At 52.4% G+C, this 25,409-nt stretch overlaps 2 protein-coding genes across 15 annotated transcripts in view; one reads left to right on the forward strand and one right to left on the reverse strand.

Annotated features, from left to right (window-relative positions):
• EPB41 (erythrocyte membrane protein band 4.1) overlaps window positions 1-12,781 on the forward strand; it is a 203,282-nt gene extending 190,501 nt beyond the window's left edge. For 10 of the 14 annotated variants that reach the window (XM_065884505.1, XM_065884507.1, XM_065884503.1 and 7 more), the window contains 3 exons: window positions 6,212-6,292; window positions 9,057-9,161; window positions 9,802-12,781. In XM_065884505.1, the coding sequence (XP_065740577.1) occupies window positions 6,212-6,292; window positions 9,057-9,155 (180 nt within the window). In that variant the 3' untranslated portion in view covers window positions 9,156-9,161; window positions 9,802-12,781. Of the gene's footprint in view, window positions 1-6,211; window positions 6,293-9,056; window positions 9,162-9,801 lie in introns of those variants that run through there. The other 4 variants (XM_065884416.1, XM_065884426.1, XM_065884437.1 and 1 more) reach the window with 1 other exon arrangement.
• Window positions 12,197-16,691, reverse strand: TMEM200B (transmembrane protein 200B). Its single transcript, XM_065884547.1, has 3 exons — window positions 16,600-16,691; window positions 15,128-15,213; window positions 12,197-14,612 (listed from the first exon to the last, which is right to left on the reverse strand). Exon 3 carries the CDS (start codon window positions 14,590-14,592, stop codon window positions 13,669-13,671), a length of 924 nt encoding a protein of 307 aa, XP_065740619.1. The 5' UTR covers window positions 14,593-14,612; window positions 15,128-15,213; window positions 16,600-16,691; the 3' UTR covers window positions 12,197-13,668.
• Between the last annotated feature and the right edge of the window lie 8,718 nt (window positions 16,692-25,409).

Below are 25,409 nucleotides of genomic sequence, written 5' to 3' on the forward strand. Positions count from 1 at the left end.
CTAAATGCACCAACATTCTAATTATAGGGGTCCCAGAAGAAGAAGAGAAATAGAAAGGGTCTGAGAAAATATTTCAAGAGATTATAGTGGAAAACTTACCTAACATAGGAAAGGAAATTGCCACCCAAATCCAGGAAGCACAGAGAGTCCCATACAGGATAAACCCTAGGAGAAACACACCAAGACACATATTAATCAAACTAACAAAAATTAAATTCAAAGAAAAAATATTAAAAGCAGCAAGGGAAAAACCAAAAATAACCCACAAAGGAATCCCCATTAGGTTATCAGCTGATTTTTCGGCAGAAACTCTGCAGGCCAGAAGGGAGTGGCAGGACATACTTAAAGTGATGAAAGAGAAAAACCTACAACCAAGATTACTCTATCCAGCAAGTATCTCATTCAGATTCGAGGGAAAAATCAAAAGCTTTTCAGACAATCAAAAGCTAAGAGAATTCAGTACCACCAAACCAGCTTTACAACAAATGCTAAAGAAACTTCTCTAGGCGGGAAACACAATAGAAGAAAAAGACCCACAAAAACAAACCCCAAACAATTAAGAAAATGGTAATAGGGGGCTTCCCTGGTGGTGCAGTGGTTAAGAATCCGCCTGCCAATGCAGGGAACACGGGTTCAAGCCCTGGTCCAGGAAGATCCCACATGCCGCAGAGCAACTAAGCCCATGTGCCACAACTACTGAGCCTGCGTTCTAGGGCCTTCGAGCCACAGCTACTGAGCCCACGCACCACAACTACTGAAAGCTGCACACCTAGGGCCCATGCTGTGCAACAAGAGAAGCCACCACAATGAGAAGCCTGTTGACACAATTAGAGAAAACCCGCGTGCAGCAACGAAGACCCAAAGCAGCCAAAAATAAATATATAAAATAAATAAATTTAAAAAAAGAGAAAATGGTAATAGGAACATACATATCAATAATAACCTTAAATGTAAATGGATTAAATGCCCCACCCAAAAGACACAGACTGGCTGAATGGATACAGAAACAAGACCCATATATATGCTGTCTACAAGAGACCCACTTCAGACCTAGGGACACGTACAGACTGAAAATGAGGGGATGGAAAAAGATATTCCATGCAAATGGAAATCAAAAGAAAGCCAGAGTATCAATACTCGTATCAGATAAAATAGAGTTTAAAATAAAGACTGTTGCAAGAGATAAGGAAGGACACTGCATAATGATCAAGGGATCAATCCAAGAAGATGATATAACAATTATAAATGTTTATGCACCCAACATAGGAGCACCTCAATACGTAAGGCAAATGCTAACAACCAGGAAAGTGGAAATAGGCAGTAACACAAAAATAGTATGGGACTTTAACACCACACTTACACCAATGGACATACCATCCAAACAGAAAATAACTAAGGAAACACAAGCTTTAAATGGTACAATAGACCAGGTAGATTTAATTGATATTTATAGAACATTCCACCCAGAAGTGGAAGAGTACACTTTCTTCTCAAGTGCACATGGAACGTTCTCCAGGATATATCACATTGGGTCACAAATCAAGCCTTGGAAAATTTAAGAAAATTGAAATCATATCAAGTATCTTTTTTGACCACAATGCTATGAAATTGGAAATCAACTACAGGAAAAAAATACTGTAAAAACCACAAATACTTGGAGGCTAAAAAATGTGTTACTAAATAACCAAGACATCACTGAAGAAATCAAAGAAGAAATAAAAAAATACACAGAAACAATGAAAACACAGTGACCCAAAACCTATGAGATGCAGCAAAAGCAGTTCTAAGAGGGAAGTTTATAGCAATTCAGTCTCACCTCAAGAAATAGAAAAATCTCAAATAAACAACCTAACCCTACACCTAAATCAATGAGAGAAAGAAGAACAAAGAAAACCCAAAGTCAGTAGAAGGAAAGAAATCATAAAGATCAGAGCAGAAGTAAATGAAATAGAAATGAAGAAAACAGTAGCAAGGATCAATAAAACTGAAAGCTGTTTCTTTGAGAAGATAAACAAAATAGGTAAACCCTTAGCCAGACTCATCAAGAAAAAAAGGGAGAGGATGCAAATCAATAAAATAAGAAATGAAAAAGGAGAAATCATAGCTGACACCACAGAAATACAAAGGATTATAAGAGACTACTACAAACAACTATATGCCAATAAAATTGACAACCACAAAGAAATGGACAAATTCTTAGAAAGGTACAATTTCCCAAGACTGAATCAGGAAGAATTAGAAAATATAAACAGACCTATCACAAGTAATGAAATTGAAACTGTAATTAAAAATCCTCCAACAAATGAAAGTCCAGGACCAGATGGCTTCACAGCCGAATTCTATCAAACATTTAGAGAAGAGCTAACACCCATCCTTCTCAAACTCTCCAAAAATATTGCAGAGGGAGGAACACTCCCAAATTCATTCTACGACGCCACCATCACCCTGAAACCAAAACCAGAAAAAGATATCACAAAAAAATTACAGACCAATATCACTGATGAACATAGATGCAAAAATCCTGAACAAAATACTAGCAGACAGAATCCAGCAACATATTGAAAGGATCAGACACCATCATCAAGTGGGATTTATCCCAGGGATGCAAGAATTCTTCAATATCCGCAAATCAATCAATGTGGTACACCATATTAGCAAATTAAGGAATAAAAACCATATGATCATCTCAATAGATGCAGAAAAAGCTTTTGACAAAATTCAACATCCATTTATGATAAAAACTCTCCAGAAAATGGGCATAGAGGGAAACTACCTCAACATAATAAAGGCCATATATGACAAACCCACAGCAAACATCATAGTCAATGGTGAAAAACTGAAAGCATTTCTACTAAGATCAGGAACATAAAAAAAAAAAATCAGGGGGTAGGGAGGGTGGGAGGGAGGGAGATGCAAGAGGGAAGAGATATGGGAACATATGTATATGTATAACTGATTCACTTTGTTATAAAGCAGAAACTAACACACCATTGTAAAGCAATTATACTCCAATAAAGATGTAAAAAAAAAAATCAGAAATGTCTGGCATTCCTATACACTAACAAGAAAAAGTCAGAAAGAGAAAATAAGGAACAACCCCATTTACCATCGCAACAAAATGAATAAAATGCCTAGGAATAAACCTACCTAAGGAGGTGAAAGACTTGTACTCAGAAAACTATAAAACACTGTTAAAAGAAATCAAAGATGACATAAACAGATGGAGAAATATACCATGTTCTTGGATTGGAAGAATCAATATTGTGAAAATGACTATACTACCCAAAGCAATCTACAGATTCAATGCAATCCCTGTCAAACTACCAATGGCATTCTTCACAAAATTAGAACAAAAAACTTTATAGTTCGTATGGAGACACAAAGACCCCAAATAGCCAAAGCAATCTTGAGAAAGAAAAACGGAGCTGGAGGAATCAGGCTCCCCAACTTCAAACTAAACTACAAAGGTACAGTAATCAAGACAGTATGGTACTGGCATAAAAACAGAAATATAGATCAATGGTACAGGATAGAAAGCCCAGAGATAAACCCATGCACATATGGTCACCTGATCTTTGACAAAGGAGGCAAGAACATACAACAGAGAAAAGACAGTCTCTTCAATAAGTGGTGCTGGGAAAACTGGATAGCTACATGTAAAAGAGTGAAATTAGAACACTCCCCAATACCATACACAAAAATAAACTCAACAAACAAACAAACTCCAAATGGATTAAAGGCCTAAATGTAAGACCAGACACTATAAAACTCAGAGGAAAACATAGGAAAAACACTCTGACATAAACCACAGCAAGATCTTTTTTGACCCACCTCCTAGAGAAATGGAAATAAAAACAAAAATAAACAAATGGGACTAAGTAAACTTAAAAGCTTTTGCACAGCAAAGGAAACCATAAACAAGACGAAAAGACAACCCTCAGAATAGGAGAAAATATTTGCAAATGAAACAACGGACAAAGGATTAATCTCCAAAATATACAACCAGCTCATGGAGCTCAATACAAAAAAAAAACAAACAATTCAATTAAAAAAATAGATGGAAGACCTAAATAGACATTTCACCAGAGAAGAAATATAGATGGCCAAGAGGCACATGAAAAGATGCACAACATCACTTATTATTAGAGAAATGCAAATCAAAACTACAATGAGGTATTACCTCACACTGGTCAGAATGGCCATTATCAAAAAATCTAGAAACAATAAATGCTGGAACGGGTGTGGTGAAAAGGGAACCCTCCTCCACTGTTGGTCAGAATGTAAATTGATACAACCACTATGGAGAACAGTATGGAGGTTCCTTAATAAACTAAAAAAAAGAACTACCCTATGATCCAGCAGTCCTACTACTGGGCATATACCCTGAGAAAACCATAATTCAAAAAGAGACACAGGGACTTCCCTGGTGGCACAGTGGTTAAGAATCCGCCTGCCAATGCAGAGGACATGGGTTTGAGCCCTGGTCCGGGAAGATCCCACATGTCACGGAGCAACTAAGCCCAAGCCGGCGCTCTAGAGTCCCTGAGCCACAACTACTGAACCCATGTGCCACAACTACTGAAGCCCATGTGCCTAGAGCCTGTGCTCCACAGCAAAAGAAGCCACCGCAGTGAGAAGCCCACGCACCTCAACAAAGAGTAGCCCCACTCACTGCAACTAGAGAAAGCCTGCGTGCAGCAACGAAGACCCAATGCAGCCATAAATAAATAAACAAAAAAACCCAAAAAGAGACATGTGCCACAGTGTTCACTGAAGCACTATTTACAATAGCCAGAGCATGTAACCAACCTAAATGTCTGTCAACAGATGAACGGATAAAGAAGATGTGGCACATATATACAATGGAATGTTTGCCATAAAAAGAAATGAAACTGAGTTATTTGTAGTGAGGTGGATGGACCTAGAGTCTGTCATACAGAGTGAAGTAAGTCAGAAAGTGAAAAACAAATACTGTATGCTAACACATATATATGGAATCTAAAAAAACAAAAAGTGGTACTGATGAACCTAGTGGCAGGGCAGGAATAAAGACATAAACATAGAGAATGGACTTGAGGATGCGGTGGGGGAGGGGACGCTGGGGTGAAGTGAGAGTAGCATCAACATATATACACTACCGAATGTAAACTAGTTAGCTAGTGGAAAGCAGCAGCATAGCACAGGGAGATCAGCTCAGTGCTTTGCGATGACCTAGAGGGGTGGGATAGGGAGGGTGGGAGGGACATGGGCATATATGTATGCATATGGCTGATTCACTTTGTTGTACAACAGAAACTAACACAGTATTGTGAAGCAATTATACTCTAATAAAGATCTATTTTTAAAAAAGTCAGTTTAAGGGCAGGTGTTGTTGGTATTATTAAGCAACCATATTTTCCAAGCCAAATATCAGAACTCAGGGTCTCACGAAGAATTTTTATGTCATGTCCAGGATCAAGGCCATGGAAACTGTAGTTTGGATGCTGAACTATTGAAATTATTAGAATATTGTTTATGGGGGCAAGAGGGACAAAGTATCTAAAAATGGGACTACTCCCAGAAAATCAGAGACAATCCATGTTTGTGGTAGCACTAGATGAAAAAGCGTTTTCTTGTAAATAAGAAATCTAGATTGCTGACCAACCTCCATCATCAACACACAGATGACTGGAAGCCAGTTACTTAATATGTCTAGACCATGGTTTCCTCATCTGTGAAGTAGGGAAACCTACCTACCCTGGGGGGATTATTTGAGGGTCTTTTGACATCAGTAATATGAAAATGTTTTAAAATAAAGAGCCTAATTTCAAGCTTCATGACATTTTTTGTTCATAGTCTTCTGATTTGTTTGCCTCTTGAAAACAATCAAAATATATAGGAAAAGAGCAAAAAGGAACACCTGTTTTGTTTACTCACAGAAATTCTTTGGTGTTTGGGAGGAAGAAAAAGGTAAAGATAAATAATAGAGAATTATGACTTTCTGTTTAGCTTATTAAAGGTTTTAGCAATACTAGGGAATAAGCATGTGCTCATTTTAGCAGGTCCAGCCAAGATTTCGAACAAGTGTGTGAGAACGCTACCCTATTCAGTACCCAGCAGCAGATTAAAATTTGGAGTATAGTTTTCAGACTAATTTCTTGCTGTTGTTTTGTTTTGCTGTTTGGGTTTTTCTTTCTTTCTTTCTCATATGGTCACCTCCCTTTTGTTTCAGACTGTAAAAGGTGGGATTTCAGAGACCCGGATTGAAAAGCGAATTGTGATCACAGGAGATGCCGATATTGACCATGATCAGGTGGGAATGCTGAGATCCTGGGCATGGGAGAGGTTCTGGGGACGGATCACTGATGGACACTGAAATTGGTTTGCAAAAGATAACAGCTTACGGGGCTTCCCTGGTGGCGCAGTGGTTGAGAGTCCGCCTGCTGATGCAGGGGACACGGGTTCATGCCCCGGTCCAGGAAGATCCCACATGCCGCAGAGCAACTGGGCCCGTGAGCCATGGCCGCTGAGCCTGCGCGTCCGGAGCCTGTGCTACGCAACGGAAGAGACCACAACAGTGAGAGGCCCGCGTACCGCCAAAAAAAAAAAAAAAAAAAGATAACAGCTTTATCTCCAAGGAGGCTCCTTAGCTAGCTCTTAATCAAGAAGAAGGACAAAGGGAGTCGGATCACTGAGGCCTGTGGGATGGAGGCCGTAGATTGGAGAAGCAGGGAAGTGTAATGCAAAGAACATGGGCTTTACACTCAAATCCTAGTTCTTACCATATTCTAGCCCTAACTCCCTAGGCCTCTGTTTCCTCATCTGTAAGATAGCATCTTCCTTCAAGGTTGTGAGAATCAAGTGAGATACAGATATACAATGTGGGGCATGTGGTGGGCTCCAAGTAAATAGAGCTGTTGCTGTTCAAGGGATATCATGTACCCAAACCTGTGCTGGAGACAGTAGATGATATCAAACCAACATGTAGTCTCTACCCTCAGGGGCCGAGCTAGAAGGGACACAGTGTCATGGGGCTGGAACTCAGGAGACCTGGAACTTAATTTCTGTCCTAGATCTATCACTAACTTGTTGTATGACCCTGGGCAAATCACTTTACCTCCCATATATTTTTTTTTTGTTCTCTCCTAAAAGAGAGTAGGTTGATCTAGCTAATTTCTGGGCCCTCTGAGTGCTAAAATTCTATGCTTTTATGTTAATTAGGTGCTAATTGTGTGCTTCGAGCAATTAGCAAATAATAAGGTCAGGATTAATGTTCCCAATTCTCTGCTGGGTGAGGTTAGAACAGTAAAGCTACAGAAAAGCGGGGGTGGAAGAGACTGCATGTAAATGCTTCTGAAATCATTGACAGGAGTGCTGGAGCAATAGTTCTGTGGCCTTTATGCTGATATGCTGAGTGCCTTAAAAAGAAAAAATAGACTGAGCGGCAGTGCTGACAGTTCCCTTGGTAGCAGGGTTGAGACAGCTGAGAACACCGGGCTGAGGGTCCCAGCATCAAGGCTGCAAAACGCCCAAGCGGGAGGCCTTGCAGTCTATTTGCCCCAGCGCAAGGGATGCTGCCGTGTTACCAGCCTGCACTCACCTACGTGGCCTGATGTGATCTAAGCCCCTGCCACGTGCTCCATCTGTGCTAGGTGGCATAGGGAGGTGTTTTGGCTTTGGAGTGAGACAGACCTGGGTTGAATCCTGACTCTGCAACTTACTGGTTGTGTGTCCTTGAGCAAGTTGTTTTACTTCTCTGAGCTGTGGTTTTGCCCTCTGTAAAATAAAGATTATCATAGGTTTCTTTCAGGGTTATTGGGACAAAAGGACAAGCACACTTGATAGCTCAGAGAGGTGCTCCAGTGTCCCTCAGTCTCTGAGACATGAGGGACATGTGGAAGGGATAAGATGTGGTGCACTCTGGATCGGGAGTGGGCACTTTAAGAAGGTGCAGGCTGTCAGAGAGAGAGGGGTGTCGGCCAGAGTAACCAGAGAGGGGCTTGGGCTGGGCCTTGAAGCGTGAGCAGACTGGTTGAGCAAACAAGCTGAGGGAGGCTGAGCAGGGGCCTGTAGAAGTAGCGGTGCCAAGAACGGCTTTCATGGAGTCAAGAGACCAAAAGAGGGATCTCCCTTCTTCCCGTCCCTCCTAGAAGTAGTCTTAACAGCCAGGGTTAACAGTCAGCTGGTCAAATCTAGCTAGAGTCCTTTCTGATGGAGGCCTGTCACTGAGAATCCCATGCCACCATCCCCCAAAGTCTGTGTTGGGCTCTTCCACCTTGGGGTGCTCTGAGCTTGAGGCTCAGCGACTTGCAGCCCAAGGGGAGTAGTCGTGTCATTGTTCTTCTTTGACTTTCCCTGTGCTCCCTTCAGCTTTTCTAAAATGATCAAAACTCCTCCAGATACTAAAATAGGGTCGTCATCCCCTCCACCTCCCTCTGAAACTAAAAAACAGTGTGGCAAAGTCTGATAGACTTAAGTGGAAATCCCCATTGTGTTACTAGCTGTGAGACGTTGAGCACCTTAACCGCTGAACCTCGGTTTCCGCGTCTAAAATATGGAATTAAGGATATGCCTTAACGCATTGAGTAGCTGTAAAGATCAAGTAAATAATAAGAAGTAATGTACTTAGGCTAGTATGTGGCATGTCATGGGCCCTCCCACTCTTTCTTCCTTTCTTGTCTCTACTTTGGCCAGAGACATCTCTTCCTTTTTGTAGCATGCTTCGCTATTTTCCTCTCCTGTTCTGAGCTTCCCGGTTACCCTACGCTGAACACAGATTTCACTTTGTTCTTTAGACTCCCTTTCTTGAGTGAACCTTCCCAGAGCCACCCAGGCTGTCACCCCTCAAGGCCCTCCCTGTTTCCTTGGAGACAGCTCCAAGCTTTCCCTGTGTCTGTGTTTTTAGTCCAGGAGCCTCCCTAAGCAGGATAGGGTGGGTATGGCCATCATCAGCTTGGCTTAGCCTACATGCTGCTCTGGTTCTGTAGACAGAAAGAGAAATGGTGTCCTATGACCCCCGCCTTTTTCACCAGCCAGGCTGCTTTCTGCCTGATGGACGTTGTTTCTGTCTTTCTCAGGTCCTCGTACAGGCCATCAAGGAGGCAAAGGAGCAGCACCCAGACATGTCAGTGACCAAGGTGGTCGTCCATCAGGAGACCGAGATCTCTGAGGAGTGAGCTCAGGTACGGGCCGTGCTTGTGGAGTGGAGCCATCCCCCCAGAGGTGTCCACGCTGGGACTTGATAAACCGAAGGCAGAGGAAGGCTGAGGAGGAGGATGGGGGAGGTCATTAAGTATCTGGCTCCAACTAAAGCAGCTAGGTCTCCTCCTGCCCTCAGCGGTGTCAGCAGTGATGGGGTGGAAGAGATACACCAAGCGTGGATGTAAATCCCACCCACCTTTTGAATCTTCACGCATCCTCCAGCTTCTCCACCTCACCTCCCCCCACTTCTCTCTGCTGTCACAAGTCTCTCTGAGCCTAGACCTGGGAGGGCCAGAGGAGAAGAACAAAACCAAGAAAAGCAGCGCTAGCTGTCTGGAAATGAGGGTTTGGGGGATAGGAAAGAAAGGGCTGAAGCTCTGGGGCCAGACTAGAGAGTTGGAAGCAGGATAGCTGCTTTTTGGGAGCCAGGGTTCCAGATAAAGTCATGCCTACAAGTAGTTTACAAATAACTTGAAGAAGCCATCAATCACCAGGTAGGACGGGGCCCTGTAAAACCGCTCAGGCCCTGACTGTCACTTGTGGCCACAAGAACTTGGCACTGGGACTGGGTAGCAGTCTCCTTTGCGGGATTTTAAAACTTTGCTTCTTTCTTTCCTCTAGGAACTGTCCTACCCTCCCCCCTCCCCCGGCTCCCTGCCCATCTCCCGTCCCAGAGGAAACCAGCGGAATGATAAAGAAGCTAACCTGCAATAGTCAGACTTCAGACTTTTAAAATGATTGATTCTAAACCACCAGAAAAGCAATTTCATTTTCTATTTGGAGTTTATACCAAGAAAGTCTTCTAGATATCACTGATCCTTTTGAATACATTTTTCTATATTGTGATACCAGAAATTGTTCAACTTTTCACTCTTTGGACTGTTTTTAAAGAGCCTTTTGTTTTTTATGGGGTGGTTTGTAACCCCTTCAGCCCAGCCTCCCCCCATTTATACTGACAGGGTCCCCAGCATTCTTTGGGAAATCCTCCAATGACTCTGTCAGCTGTGTTGGGGGACAAAGCCAGCTTAATGGGGCTTCCCTGCTCCTCCTCTAGTTTATACCCTTTAGATGGCAGCAGAAACTTCATAAACCAGCCCTTTCTCAGAGCCAGTGATGTAACTTTATCAGAATGTCAGGCAGGGCGGCTGCCCTGATCCAGAGACCCCAGGAAGATGTCCCTGTCCCTTTGCTGAGGGTGGTATGGGGAGGCAGAGGCCTCTGCTAAGAATGTAGTATTGTTTTCCTTCCTCTCTCCTGTTCTTTCTTTTTGGAGCTTCTTTAGATCAAAGACATAAGAAGTTGCTTCAGATATATCTGATACTGTGAATGTTTGAACATATCCGTGGCCTTCACCTTCCTGCCCTCCCTCCCCTTTTACCTCATCAGAAGCAGTGGCTCTGCTAAGTGCTCCCCCCACCTCCCATCTCAGGAGAGACCAAAACTCACAGAAAAATAGGCACTTTGGGCCAAAAGCACTGACCGCACATTTTTAGTGGTGATTTGGACAAAGAAAGTTGGCGAGATTTTTTTAAAGGTTTTCTAGTTCTGGGAATGTGCACTTCACACGAGGGAGTGGTGGAGTTTACCTCAGTTGGATCCTGCTAAGAAGTATTTCCAGGAGAACATCCCTGAGCCTCTCTCTTTAATCCAGGGGTGAGAGATGATGTGACTGAGAGAGGAGGCGATCGTGGTCCAGGCCGGCCCCTGCCTGCAGAGACCCTTCTGGAGCGTGGGAATTGGCTTTTAGGGGCCACGCTCCCCACAAAACCCCACTTGACAAGGGGTACAAACACCAGCTCCACTCATCCCCACTTGCCATCTGAGGTCTGTCAGGTTTTGTGGCTTGATGTTTGCGGTGGGTTTGGGTTTAATTTTTTGTTTTTGTTTTTGAAAATGAGGACTGATGTCCCCAATCCCACTATTCCTGGTAAAGATTAGGGGACATTTTTATTCAGTAGGGCCTCTCTGATCTTCCAGCTTGCTTCCCACAAACAGATCTACCTACAAGTTCTTAGAATCCTGATTCTAGGACAGAAAGTGAGCTTCCTGAGGTGGACAGTGGGTCCCAGTCAGCAGTGGCTGGGGGCTCCAGGGCGGTGAGCAGGAGAGAAGTCTACAGCCTCTGCTCCCAGCCCGCAGCACGTCTCCGGAGTCTCTGCTGGCTGACCTTTGTTTAGACAAACTCAGTTGGTTTGAACTGTTTTCACGAGTGTGCGTTTTTCTCTTAGTACTTACTTGAGACTGTTACTAACCAACAGGTAGCTCTCTCTGGGCAGGGACAGGAAGAGCTCAGGTGGGATATGTGACAGGCTTCGGGGGGGAAGGAGAGTGCCCTGTCTCAGGGACAGACGGCCTGGGGCATACGGTCTGGAACGATGGGGCTTTTCCAGGCCGTGCCCAAGCCCGAGCTTTGTTGCCCAGAGCGGTGGTGAGGTTGGAAATCCAGCTCACATCATATAGGCATGCGATGTGAGCTCACCTGCCAATGGCCAGCTGTCCTGCTGGAAGAGCTGCCAGAGCTTGCAGAGCTGCAACCTGTGGAACGAAGATGGGGAAAGGAAGAGGGCTCAGCATGCACGTCAGGAACCTGGCACACTGAGTATTCTGTGCCATCCAGCTCAGTGTGGCCACTTTCACTGCCTAGGACCACAAATCAGGGGCCTGAACTTCCCCTCAACCTGTCACCAACTCACTTCAGCCTGCTTCCTTGTCTATAAGTCGGACCAGAAGATCTCCAATGCCCTTCTGGCGCTGAGAAGCCATGATATGGACAAGCCAACACTTGGAAGGGGTGTCCTTCCACGCCTCTTTCCTTTTCCTCCCTCTCTGGTTACAGAACTTGGGGTTTGGCAATTGTTTGGATCTTTTTTTTTCTTTCTGCAACTGTGTGTGTGCGTGTGTGTGAAGAAAAACAGACTGTCCAGGTGGAAATGGTGAAGAGGGGAGAAGCGTTCATTTCCAGTGTCAACAACTTGGCAGTTTTCCTAAAGTGACTCAGACACAGCACAGGAACAACTCTCACTGCAATTTTATTTTTATCTCACTTCAGAAACAAAGATTTCTTCCAAGCCACGTGAGGTCTCTGCCACCCACCTACCCAACCCACCCACAAAGCAGGACCTGAATTTATCCGCTGAGGGCCCACAGAGCCTGGCTGCAGGGACCTGTCAGGGCCTCTGCCCACCCCCAGTCCCCCACCGTGTGTTGCGGGGCAGCTGAGGGTGAGGGAGCAACAGTCCACCTCGGGAAATGGAGGCAGGGCTATGGCCTGACCAATACCAAGGAAGGCTCGTGGGAAATACCTGTCCAGGATCTTAGCCCCAGGCTGGTTGGTTTTACAGATCTCTCTCAAATGTTTTATTTTGGTGACAAAAATGAAGGAGCTTTGTAAATTAAAAAAAAAAATTATGAATCATATCAAGTAGTTGTTTACATTTCTTGACAAAATAGGAACTATGCCAGCCGAATCAAATTGGCAAAATCCTTAGATTAAATAGGCAATAATTAGGTCTGCCGTTTTGGCCTTTTGTAGTTAGAGAAGTGGTGGTAGTGTTTAGATACTGTTTGGTCTTGCTTCTTGTATTGCATTTTTCAATAAACTTGAAAAAAAAAAAAGGACTCTGTGAAGATTGATCAACGTTTAAAGTTCTCTTCTCTTACCGGCAACTCGGGAAAAATTAAACGTGCGACAGGAAGACCCAAATCCAAGCCATTTTCTAAAGGTGTCCACATTGACCAAAATGCAGTTTCAACATATAAAAGGATTTCTGGGAACTGGCATATGCTTTTTGCCAACTGGAGGGAAATTTCGTGGCACAGGCCACGACAAAGGAGAGAAGGGGGGCTTCTCAGACCTCTTTAAGGGAGGGGCCAGACCCTCAGTATGAAGGCATTGGCAGTAGTGTAGCCCTCGTGGGATATACCCTGCATGGCTGAGGAGGGGAGGGATTGACGTGGTAGGAATTAAAGGCTCAGTCTCCATCCCAGTTGGCGGTGGAACATCTCAGCTCCACCCCATTGCCCATCTTCCCAGAGGCGCAAACCCTATCACTAGTGCCACCTTGGAGGGAGCCTGTCCCAGCTTGTAACATCACAACCTACCTTCCAAGTCTTAGGGTCCTTGCCCACCACTTTGGGTTTGCCAAGACACCAGATACATCTCCCAATCACCCTGGCCTGGACCTCCAGCCCCCTCAGGTACCTGTCCAGGGCTAAGGCCACTTTTGGAGGCTGAAGGAATTCCTAAGGCTGAGTCATGCTGGTCTCCAGATTCCACGTTAAAACACATTCTCTCCGGCTTTTTGAACCCTTGTGCAGTTGGCATTTCTCTGCTGACATGCAAGTCAGGATGCCTTAGCAGCTGCTGGGGCCAGAGCATCCATTCCCAGTCTGGGATGTGACTGAAGCATCTACTAGACATTGGGACTCCCATCCTAGTCCGGTACCATGGTCCATGCTGCAGCCTCATAGCAGGCTGTCCCCTGCTCCTCAGACCCGGGCCCCCAAGTCCCCTCCTCCTCCCAACTTGGCGTAACCCCCCAGACTAAGGCGGTCCAGCCGTGGCCAGCTTCGGTGAGCACAGTCCCGAGCTGCTGGGGCCCTAAGCAGGAGCTCCCCAAGGCCCAGATCCAGAGACTTGGAATGTTCAATGCAGGAACCAGAGGGCTGCACGGTGATAATCACATGGCCAGTCTGGGTCCGTGGACCCCAGGGTGGGTGCAGCCCTGGGCCCTTCAGCGGGTAACTGTTGAGCAGGGCAGGTAACCCCAAGCGAGGATTAGCAGGCTCTGAACGCAGACTCCGCACTGATGGGACTGGTGAGGTACCCCGACACGGGGACAGGTCCCAGCTTTCTGGCTCCACGCAGCCTGTGGCTCGGGGAGTCCTGGGGCCGGGGCTGGGGAGGAGAGCGCAGTCCCAGCCTGGGCCGTCCGGGGGTCGGAGCGCCTGAGCCCGCAGCACCCCCTGACGAAGCCGTCGAGTCTCCAAGTCTCGGTTCTCGTAGAGCAGCGTGTTGGCGCAGATGAACACGAACAGGCCGACGCCCATGACCACGGGCCCAAGGAGTCGCAGCCGCTCGTGCGGGCCGTGGGCCCGGCCGGCGCCCCGACCCTCGCGCCGCAGCTCGCTCAGGGGGGGCGCGCTGGCGTTTGCAGCCCGGGGTCCCGGGACCCCGGCGCGGTGCGGCCAGTAGCCGGCCACTGCGATGCCCATGCCCACCAGGACCACGAGCGCCCCCAGCGCCGCGAACGCCCCCGACGGCGATCGCAGCCGCAGCCGCGCCCGCACCCGCAGGGGCTCGGGCGGGGAGCGCGGGCGCCGGCGGCGGCCCAGGCGGCGGCCCAGGCGGGAGACGCGGCCCTCGGGGCTCCTCCGCACCTCCCCGCAGTCTCCGGGGCTCCCAGCCGTCATCTCTCAGTCGTCTTGGCGCTCTGCGGAGAGAAGGTGGGAGGCAGGGACTGAACCGACGGGCCTACGGTCGGAGCGCCAGGTCGGGGGCCCACATCCGGGAGGGAAGATGGGGCTGCCTGGCCCAGGACGCTTGGAGATCCCTGGCGGCCACCCCCGGATTTTCCCGGGCTGCGAGGCGGGGAGCCGCCCCCGCTCGGGTTTTCCGCAGCGGAGCTCCGAGCCAGGGACGCGCGGCAGAAGCCAGAGTTGGCCGGGCCCGCGGGCGGAGACCAGGGAGGGGGTCGCGGGCTGCTCCTTGGCGCATCCTTGGCTGCGGGGCTCCGGCCGCCTGCGTCCTCTTGGCCAGCTTGCGGGTCCCGGGCCTCGGGAGGTATGGGGCCCCCGGCAGCGGAGTCTCCAGGGTAAGTGCCGCCCGAGCTCGAGTTCACCCCCGCAGGTGGCTGCACCGTAGTAAAGGAGGGAGGGGGCACTCAGCCGCCCGGGTCCGCTGGGGTCGCTCGCGGGCCCCACCTCCTCTCTGCTGCGCTTCAAGTACCGCAGGGAAGGAAGGAGCGGGTGTCGCGGCCTCCAGCCTCTTCCTGCCCGCCTCCTCCTTCCAGACCTCCTCAGTCAGCACTGAAGCTGCAGCAAGAGAGACTTGAGCTAGACTCCGAGAAGACCGCTCTGACCAAAACAAGTGGCAGATTTGGCCCAGGATTTCTTTAAACTCCGCGAAGAAGAGGCCGCCCCCTCCTCCAGCGGCCGGGCTAACGCCAGGGCAGGAAGCAGGGGGCTGTGGGTGCGGGGCGCCGGGCCTTGCCAAATGAGCTCCCCTCCTGTCTCTCCTGTCAGCCCGGGCAACGCTGTTCCCCCAGGCTGCAGCGTTTCCAATTCGGGCTCCTCGGGATGAAACATCCCCCTTTCCAGCCGCCTGGCCTCCTTTCCGGCCTCCACCGCCCGAGGCCTCAGTGGCCCGCGTCCCGGCCGGAGCAGCACCGCCCTTGCACCTCTGGCTGCCGCAGGGTCTGGGCCGCCCGGCTTAAGCCCCTCCCGGCTGCTGGTGCGGCCTGGCCTGCGACCTGAGGAGTGAATCCGGGCCGGGCAGGAGTCGCGGGGCTGCGTGTGGTGTGGCCCCCACGGAAGGGAGGATGTGGGAGGAAACCGTGCCCAGGCCGGGGCGCTCCGGCCTCAGGAGAGGAGGGTTAGCACCTCACTGTCCAGTGGTGCATCCTCACTGCCCCAGTCTGGTTTCTCCACAGCTGCAACGTTGGAACCCGTAGTCGAGGCTCCAGGAAGGAGGCCTTGTTACCCTACTCACTCCCCATTCGCACCCCCGAAGCTCAAAGCAGGACACCCCATCCCTGCCTCCGACAGGAGCGCTGAAGGCCCAGGGCCTAGCATAGAGCCCCGGCGTCTTCCGCGTCCAAAGCCTGGTGTTCACAGAGGGAAACTGCGGGCCGGAGAGGCGGAGGGGCCTGCCAGGGTCATAGGCCACACAGGACGGGGGCTCTACTAGGACCCAACGCTGGTTACTTCTCTGCTCAGACCCGGGAGCGTCCTGGGAGGAGGCGAGCCCCGTTCCCCACCCCGGTCTCTGAGTGTGGAGCCCTTTCCCCAGACCCAAACTGGAGAAATGACCACCCCGCCCCAGGCCAGAGCTGGCGCTCCGGCCCCAGCTCCGGAAAGGTCACCCCTGAGCCACCGCGGGTCCTGGCGGGAAGGGAAGCGGAGGCTTGCAGAGAGATGGGGACATGCTCAGAGACCCTGAGACTCTGGAGGGCGTGGGTCGACGCTGGGGACCCCTGAGAGGCAGAAACTTGGAGACACAGTCCGAAGGTCCCATGTCTCGGGAAGTTGCTCGGGGCTGGATCCCGGACACTCCGGGGTCCCGCCTTCCCGCGCGTCCACACTCCGGGGAAAGGGGGAACCGGGCTCCCGACCCCCCACTCAGCGCCCATCTGGAGGGAGAGGCTAAACAAAAAGTTGGGGAAAGTGGGGGACGAACCCCAGGCTCCTAGTTTTGCTCACCTGCCGCCTCCGCACCCGGCTGGGTCCGGGTCCGAGTCCGCGCGCCGCGGCTCGCGGCACTGCCGCGGTCTCCTAGGAATCCCGGCCCCCGGCCCCGCCCCCTGGCCCGGCCCCGCCTAGCGCTGCCCTGGCCCCGCCCTCCTGGAGCCCCAGGGACAGTCTGGCCGGGACCCGGCCAGGCCCCACGGCTGGAAGGAGGCAGCGACTCAAGTCTGAGGCTCGCAGGTAAGCGCTGTGTGCGCGCCCGGTGACTCGGAGGATCCGGGGGCTCGAGTCCCCCGCTAACGTCGTTCAGAAGACCTGGGCGGGCGCCCTCTTCCCACGTGCGGAAACTGAGACCCAGCCCCACAGCCTGAGCGAGCAGACAGGATTCGAAGCCCGCACGCCCTCCCCCGTCTCGCAGAGTCCCTCCTTCCAGTCGCCCCGGAGAGGAATCTGGGGGCATCTGAGAGCCTACAGATGCCCAGCGCCGTCCGGGGAGCTTCCGGGAGGAGGTGGCCGGAGTTCCTGCTCCGCCCGACCGTACTATCTGAACCTTCCTCTGTCTGAACCTCACTGCCTTCACCTGTAAAATGGGCATAATGGTGTCTGCCTCGCCAGATGCTGAGAGGTGAAAATCCGGCGTTGAGGGCTGGGCGCACAATACGGGCGCAGCCCGGGGTAAGCCCACGAGCGCTTAATGAAGAGTAATCACGTGGGGGGGGGGAGGGTAAATAGAGATGAACCAGGTTCTCAGAGTTGATTGAATCGAATGGAGTGTCGCGGGTCCTGCCGGTCTCCCTAACCTCCCCGAAGATCTGCCCAAGCTGGAATGGGGAGGCGGTGCTCGTCCCAAATCAGAAGGAGGGTTCGGAGGTCCGCGGCTTCCCCTGCGGACCGGCCCGAAGGGGGTAGCGCAGCTTTCGTGCCCCGCCCGCCCCCAGAAGCAGGAATGTGGAGCGGAGCCAGGGGGGTCGGCCGGCGGCCCAGTTTCCATGATGCGGGGGGCGGAGGAGGAGGAGGAGGGGTGGTGCGGGCAGATTGCCAGCCTCAGCGCCGGCCCCCCTCCCTCCCGCAGCCCAGCCGGGCCCCTCGGGAGGAATTTCCGGCCTGGGATTCATTATAACCCGCCCCTCCCCCCGGCCGCGGAGACCCCCCCCCCCCGGCACGCGGGGCGCTAGCGGAGGGGGATGGGCGGTAATGAGACCCTGCTGTGCGCCCGGGGCGGGGAGGGGGAACTCGAGGAAGTCGCCGGCCTGGGCCACCCAACCCCGCTGCGCGTGGCAGAGTCAGGTCCCGGAGCCACACTGCACAGTTGGGCCTCGAACCCAGGCTCCGGCCCTGTGGCTCGGCGGAGGAGACCAGGGATGGCATCAGCGACCCCGGGAGCCCCTCTGCCAGCTCCCGGCGACCGGACATCCTCCGGAACGACCGAGGCCAACGCTGGGGGCGGGGCCTCCGGTGGGCCGACCGCGAGGATGCCAGGGTCCCCGAGGAGGCCACAGTGGGTGGGGTCGAGCCTCGGCTCCCGGGGCCTCATCCCTGCGGGTCCGAGAGCGAGGCCGCGGTCGCCTTCCTGCCGCCCGCGCGGCACGCAGGGCTCCTGCGCCTGAGCTCGCGTCTGGGCTGTTGCCTGGGCTCCACTGAGGCAGCGGCCTCCTTTCTGCCTCCTCCCACTTCTTGCCTCCGCTGTTTCCTTTTCTGGAGACCCCTTCCTTCCTCGCTCTGCACTTGGTCTACTCCTCACACACTGACCCCACCTCCGCCCTCTCAGCATTTCCCCAGCACCCCACCCGACACCGCTGCCCCTCCCCGCTCACTGCTCTTCCTGGGAAACACCAACGCTAGAGGCTAAAGCCCGACGGTCTCCCGGTCCTCGTCCCCCTACTCCACCTGCCCTGGCATTTAGCACTTGCTGCTCACGCCTGCCCCTCCCGGCTTTCCCCGTCCTCAGCGCTCTGCCCTCCCCAGTGCTGGGGTTTCTCCCATCCTGGGCCACGAGACGTGGCGCGCTTCCAGCAACCAGCCATATCCCTGGGCCCCGTTATCAGCCCCATTGCTGCGCCTTCCGTTCCCCCCACTTTGTGAACGGCCCCACCCCCACCCTAAGGCCAACTACACCGGGGCTCACCTTAGGCTCCTTCCTCTCCTCGTTCTGTCTAATCCATCGAGTCCGGTGGACCCTGCTCTTGGGATCTCGCATTAGCCGCTTTCTCCCGCCCGCTTTGTCCCTCTGCAGGCCCTCCTCGCTGTTCCACAGGGAGGCACCAAGCATCCTTCTACACGGAATCTGAACCCATCACTCACTCCCTGCTTCAATCCTTCAGTGGCTCCCCAGTGTTGTCCAAGTGGCGTTTAAATCCCTTCTTACCTCCACTAACTGGCCCTGGCCCTGGCCCTCTCACACTCCTGCCTCCTGGGTAGCTGAGCTTCTTTCCATCCCCCAATCCTCTGTGTTCTGGCCTCTGCCCTTGGCACCTGCCTTGCCTCCTGTAACGAGCACCTACTCCCCTGCTCATCCCCTTGGCTCCTACTCACCCTTCAGACCTGCCCTGGGCTTTCTCTAGGCCCCCAGCCCAGCCCCTCCTCTAGCTTTCCATTACACCCCCCCCCCCCACACACACACACACGCCTCCCTGCACGTGAGCCCCCCTGCAGCAGCACTGCACACAGGTGAACTGAACTCAGTGTTTGGGATCTGAGTCTGTTTCCTGCCTGTGTTCCCTATGGCCATGAACTCTGAGGGGCAGGACTCGGCATGTCTTGCTCACCCCTGGAGCCCTTTGCCCAGCTCAGTGCCTGCCCACAACCGGCCCTCGACTCCCCCACCCCTGGAGCCCCTCCTAATTCCCACCCCTGGAGCCCTGGCTCAGGCAGCAGGAGGTAAAGAGGACTTTTCCCATCTGTAAAAGAGCAGGGAGTAATACTCCCAGTGTTGTTTAGATTAGAGTACCCATGGTCAGCATCCGGCACAAAGCGGATGTCCACTGAACAGCCACTCCCTCCTCTGACCATGGGTATCAGGCCCACAGGGCAGTGTTTGGGGGCTGTAGAAACCTTCCCTGGTCATTTGGGGTGATCGGGGAGAGAAGGGTCCCCCTTCCTAGTCATAACCCCTTTTAATTCTCTTGAGGGCTCTGGGAGGTCAATGTTATGCCCAGTTTACAGATGAGGCTCAGAGAGGTAAAGAGACCTGAACACCGACACACAGCCAGACTGATTAGTGCCCCCTGATCCTCCACGGAGGGACGTCCTCTGGTGGTTTGGCCCCTGTGGATGTACAGGTGTGTAGACAGCCAGTGTCTCAATATTGGGACACTGATCCCTTCCTGAATGTGCTCTGGCCTCTGTGCACCTGGACCCCTTCACTTCTGAACCAGGAGGGGCCTGGACCAGCTGTCCCCTAGGGACCAGGGTGGTCAGCATGCTGCCCCGAAGCTTCTCTGTGAAGGCAGGGAACCAGACACAGTGACCCTGAGGTCCCTGCCTAACTGAGGCTCCATGTCCTTTCCAGAAGCCACTACAGGGAGGGAGCAGCTGTCACCTTCTGCATGTCACAGCCCCACCCTGGGGCCATAGATCAGCAGGACCTGGGAATCCATCTTCTCTCATCTTCACTTTAGGAACAGCCAAGCTGGCTGGGGCTGGGCTGCCCTGGATTTCCTACCCAAGCCCCAGGGGTTTCTAAAACCATCATAGCCCCGTGCTAGCATGGCTCCCCTGCAGCAGGACCTCGGTAAGAATTCAGAACCCGGGCTCAGAGGCGAGAGCCTGGCTCTGGGCCCCAGGTTTGACTATGCTGCTCAGTCCTTTGCTAGTTAGTCCTTGGCCACATCACAGCACTCCTGCACAGCCCCTGCCTCTGTAACATGTCCTTCTCAGGAAGGGTTGGTGTGCCAGTTCAGTGAGAACCGATGGGCAGGTAGAATCCAGAAGCCCGGTGCTGATGCCCCATTTTACATGGATGGAAACCAATGGCCCGAGAGGGGCGGTACCTCGACCAGGGTGACCCAGCTGGTAAATGGCAGAGCTGGGCTTCGAGCCCCACAGTCACAGGTCCCACTGGGGCTCAGGCCCTCAGAGGATTCTAGGATACAAACCCCAAGTCCATCTCCTCTCACCCATGGAAGCTCTCAGCTGGGCAACTGGGCTTCTCACTGTGTGTCTCTGGGCCACTAAGGGAGAATGAGCTCCCCGTCTCCACTGCCCTCTGCAGCCCAGAGAAGAGTCTGGGTGACACTTGGAGGGCAGGGAGCTGAGACCCTCCTGGGGACAGAGCGAAGCCAGCCTCCCACCTGAGCCCCTAGGCAGAGGGATAACAGCAGGAATGTCACCATCACGCCGAACTCCCCCTGGCTACCAGGCCCTTTATACCCGTTACCTTCATAAGTGTGCAAGGCAGCCGCGAGAGTGAGGTGCCACTATCACCCCATGTCACACGTACAGAGACAGGTTCAGCGAGGTCCAGGCTTGCCTCTGGTCACACAGCTGGTCAATGGCAGAGCCGGGGATGGAACCGGGTTTTAACCACAATGCTATACAACCTCCCACTAGCCCTGTGACTGCAGCCAAGTCAGTTCACCTCTTTATGGCTCTTGTTTCCTCCTCTACAAAATGGGGACAATGGTAGCAACAGCTCCAAAGGGCTATAATGAGGATGGAGCCCCATGCTAGGGTTTTTCTGGCCTTTAGCTGGTTCTTGCACCTATAAAATGTGAAGCTGAGGCTAGCGATTGTATCTCTTTAGCCACCTCCTCTGGGCTGGCTGTTGGGGACCAGAGAGGACTCAGCCCTGGCCTCATCCAGATGCTTCAGGGGTTGGGGTAAACAGACCATCCACCAAAAGCTGAGGAAGCAGCAGCTGATTCCATGTGGGCTGGGGGGCAGGCAGCAGGGAGTATTGGACAAGGGAGTATTCCCGCTGGGTCTCAGGGTCAGGGTAGTTTTCCAGGCTGCAGAGCGGGAAGATATTCCAGGCAGGATGCAGACAACCTGGAGGAGTGGACAGGGGGTCAGGTGCTAGAGGGGGAGCGGGGGATGGGATGAAAGGGGGTCAGGGCCAGACTGCAGAGCATCTCAAACACAAGACTCAGGATGTAGGGCTCAAGCCCCTGGCACTGCGAGCCATGGGAGGTTTTAAAGCAGAGGAGTGGCTTGACCTGTATATACCTGGGAAGGACTTTACAAACTGTCAGTATGGGACCTAGAATTGTTTCTCCGAGAGCACAGAAGAGCAGTGGCATGATGTGGAGCTCGAGGCTGACCCAGGAGCAGGTGTAGGGTTGGGAAACTTACCACCTACAGAGGGAGATGAGGCCCGTGGCAGCCATGGGAAAAAGGATCTCTAAACAGCAGTCCCCTACCTCCCAGGTCCTATGGCTCTGTCTCTGAAGCCAGCTGCTTTGGCCGCCTCCCACCCTGACCCCTCCCAGTTCCCTTGCTTTAGCCCTGTGTAGTCCCCTGGGGCCCTCCTCACCTCTTTCAGAGACAGGAGTGAAGGAAGATAGAGAAGGAAGTGATTTAGAGCAGAGCCCAGACCCAGGGCACATGGCCACCCTCAGCTCTCACGGAGGCTGGGAAGTGGATATTGGGAGACAGCTAGGAGTTCTTGCCACAGGAGCAGCAGGGACGTGGCACCTCCATTTGGTAACAAATCACACTACAGATGAGGCAGTGGCTCCATACCACTGGTAGTGGGGGTAGGGAGCAGAGGCTGGCCCCTCTGGAGCCTGGGATTCAAGGCGAGAATCCTGCAGGGCAGGCCCCTTGGTCAGGAGAGCCTTGGGGTTGGCAGCATGCCCAGCCAGCCATCCCCCTACCCTTTGTGCCAAGAAGAGCCAGGGACCAGTGGGGACTCTGTCTGTCCATCTACGTATCAGTCACCCCAGTCCTGCAGACAGCAGCTCTTCAGGCTCTCAGATCATATGGTCCAGTTTCTCCCACCCTTGCACTGCAACCCTGGACTGGTGCCAGTTCTGTCTGCAACATGGGGTCAAGTGCCAGAATTCAGAGATCTTGAATGCAATGCTTTGTAAATTGTCAAAATAAAGTAACAGGCTCAGAGAGGGTGAGTGACATGTCCAAGGTTACACAGCCTGATGATGAGTCTAGGCACCCCAGTTCACCCTCCACCATCTTAGTGAGGCAGGACTCCAGTTCTAGGGGGCGATCCTCTGCCTCCGAGCCATGCGGAAGGCTTGGTACCTAGGCCTGAGGCAGGGGGAGATGAGAAACATGTAGGAGACACCGCAGTGGAGCCGGGGAGTCGCTGGACCGGCTGCTCCGGGAAGCCTGGATGCGGCGGGCCTGTGTGGGCGCCTCCTGGCGGCGAGGCTCCGGCACTGCACCCAGGCCGCCGGCTACCCCTGCGGGTCGGCGCTGCCGCACGTGGAGCAGAGAAGTGGGGGCCCAATCCCGCCTCTCCGCTGACTCCCCACGCGGTGATCCTGGGCGCGCAGGTGTCCGCCTCGGGCCCTCATCGGGAACCTGGGGTCGCCGGGCTTCGGTCCTCACGGATGAGCTCCCTGCAAACCGCAGGCTGCCTATGACAGAAAGGATTCCGCCCAGGGAGGTCGGGGGAGGGGGAGGACACGAAAGGGCGTGGCTGGACCGTTGGGGACTAAGACGGGTGAGGGCGTGGGGCGGAGGGTGGAGTCAGACTCACCCGGCGTGGGAGCCTCTGCGATGTCCTAACGGCCCAGTGAGGGCATCACTAGCCCGTCCCCGCCCTACAATCGGCTCGGAGACACGAAATGGTACCGACAGAGCTGGGCAGGACCCCAGGACTGCCTAGTCTCAGCCCAAACTCTGGCCCTGGACTGCTTGCCCGGGGCTCGGCTGTGCTCCTGCCCACCCCCTCGCTTGCCTAGCCGGGTCCCTAGCTCGGGCGTGCGGCCCAGGCCTGCAGAAGTTGGCTTTTTCATCAGACAGGTCGCACATCCTTTGACGTTTATGCTGACTATTTCCCCACTGCAGAGGAGACAGAAGGCCCAGGGCGCTCCCTCCCTTACAAGTGCCCTGTCCGCCTGTCTTCACCTCACTTGCCCAGGGGGTGCAGAGAGCAGCTCGCCCCAGGGGCATCCGCATCAGCGCAGCTTCACCACGCATTTTACAGATGAGGAGAGGAGGATGTAGCCGGCTGCAGTGCCCTTCCCCAATGCCCGCACCTCCCTCCCCAGCCTCAAGGCTCCAAGCAGGGAGGTGGGGACCGGAGGAAGCAGCCCCAATGGAGGAGCTGGTGTAAGGTGAGCTTCGAAGGGGAAGGAAAGGCACTTGAGGTGAAGGGAACCACTCAGTCACTGAGCACTTTAAACCAGGACGGTGTGAGGCCACTGACCTCATCCCTTACAGGTGTAGCAGGTACTGCACTATTTCCTGTTTCCAGGTTCTGGGGTGAAATGACCCCCCCGCCCCCAGTCACAACATGGCACAGCGCCAGGCCACATCTGTCTGACTTCAGAGTCCTCCACACTGAGTTGGGAGATAGGGGTATGAATTATTATCCCCATTTTAGATGAGGACACTATGGCCCAGAGAGGTTAAATCACTTGTCCAAGGTCACACAGCAAGAAGGTAGTGAGAGTCACACCCTTCCTAGAATCTCTCATGTTCTTATCTGTAAAATTCAGACAACATACTGACCTTACAGGGCTGGTAACCTGACATGTGTAACCCCCTTCCCTGAGCCTGGCCCGTGGCTGGCACAGAGGCAGCATTAGATCATTCAGTTGGTCTCCTACTGATATCTCCCAGGAGCCTTATGTCCCAAATCATATTCTAGTAAGGAAGAGATAGCCAAGAGGAGGAGAAGAAAATGTCCTCAGATAGTCCCAGGTCCCGGCAGAGTTTCTTCACTGGGGCACCAGCACCTCCAGCCATCAGGCTAAGATGCCCCTGCCTGGAGCACTCGCCAGGCGACGGTGACATTGTTGGCTCTGGCACAAGTTTCTGGTTTGGAAGAACCACTGATGATCCTCTGAGAGACTTTTCAGATTTCTTGCCAAGAGATGCTTGAGGAAAAACATTAAGATGACTAAAAGGTCATTGAAAGACCCCACAGTCAACTTTAGTGGCGGCTAAATGACAAAGGTAGCATCACAATGCAGCCACCGATGTGTGTGGTCATGAATTGTTCATTTCTTTTCAAGTAATTCGAGCCTTACCAATAAAGGTGATTCACTGAATGATATTTGATATCCAAGCCTGTGTAAGATTTTTCATAGAAGTAAACTCAGGACTGGGGGAGGGAATTGCTCATCGATTGGGGGGCTGCAGAATGGCCCCAGAGGGGACTTAGGACCCTGGGTGTGGTGAGTCCCCTGTGGTTGGGCTTGAATGCTTCCCACCGGTCTTCCTGTTATAAATGACACCAGTATAAACACCTTTGCACTTGGAGCTCTTTTCTTTTGAGTTGTCACCTCAGGATGAATGCCCGGGAGTGGGGATCCCAGGTTCACTCCCAGTTCCCGGTGATTCCCCACATCCTGGCTGCGCCCACTCAGAATCACAGCCCAGCCGCCCTGGGGTTCATAATAGATACCAGGTGTGATGCAGTACCTGCTGGTTGTTCTAATTTGCATTTCTTAGGAATATCCCCAGGTTCTGGTTTCCTGGAAAGTGTGAATTAAGGATCAGTATTCTATCTTAGGAAAAAGGAATTTTTATTCCGTAGGACCTGATTAAGTCTCCACTTGCCTTTTGGTAAAACTCTTTCATTGTGAATATAACACATCTCTAGGGATGTGCATAAAACCTGAAGGTCCAGCTCTGTAAACTTTCCTAAAGCAAACTCCCATCTGATCCCCACCAGGGATGCCCCCAGAAGCCCCTTT

Source organism: Phocoena phocoena, chromosome 1 (genome assembly GCF_963924675.1).
Source record: "Phocoena phocoena chromosome 1, mPhoPho1.1, whole genome shotgun sequence".
Lineage (NCBI taxonomy): Eukaryota > Metazoa > Chordata > Mammalia > Artiodactyla > Phocoenidae > Phocoena > Phocoena phocoena.

Bases quoted from the DNA above. Each gene is read 5' to 3' on its own strand.
- TMEM200B (XM_065884547.1), bottom strand. From the start codon at position 14,592: ATGACGGCTGGGAGCCCCGGAGACTGCGGGGAGGTGCGGAGGAGCCCC.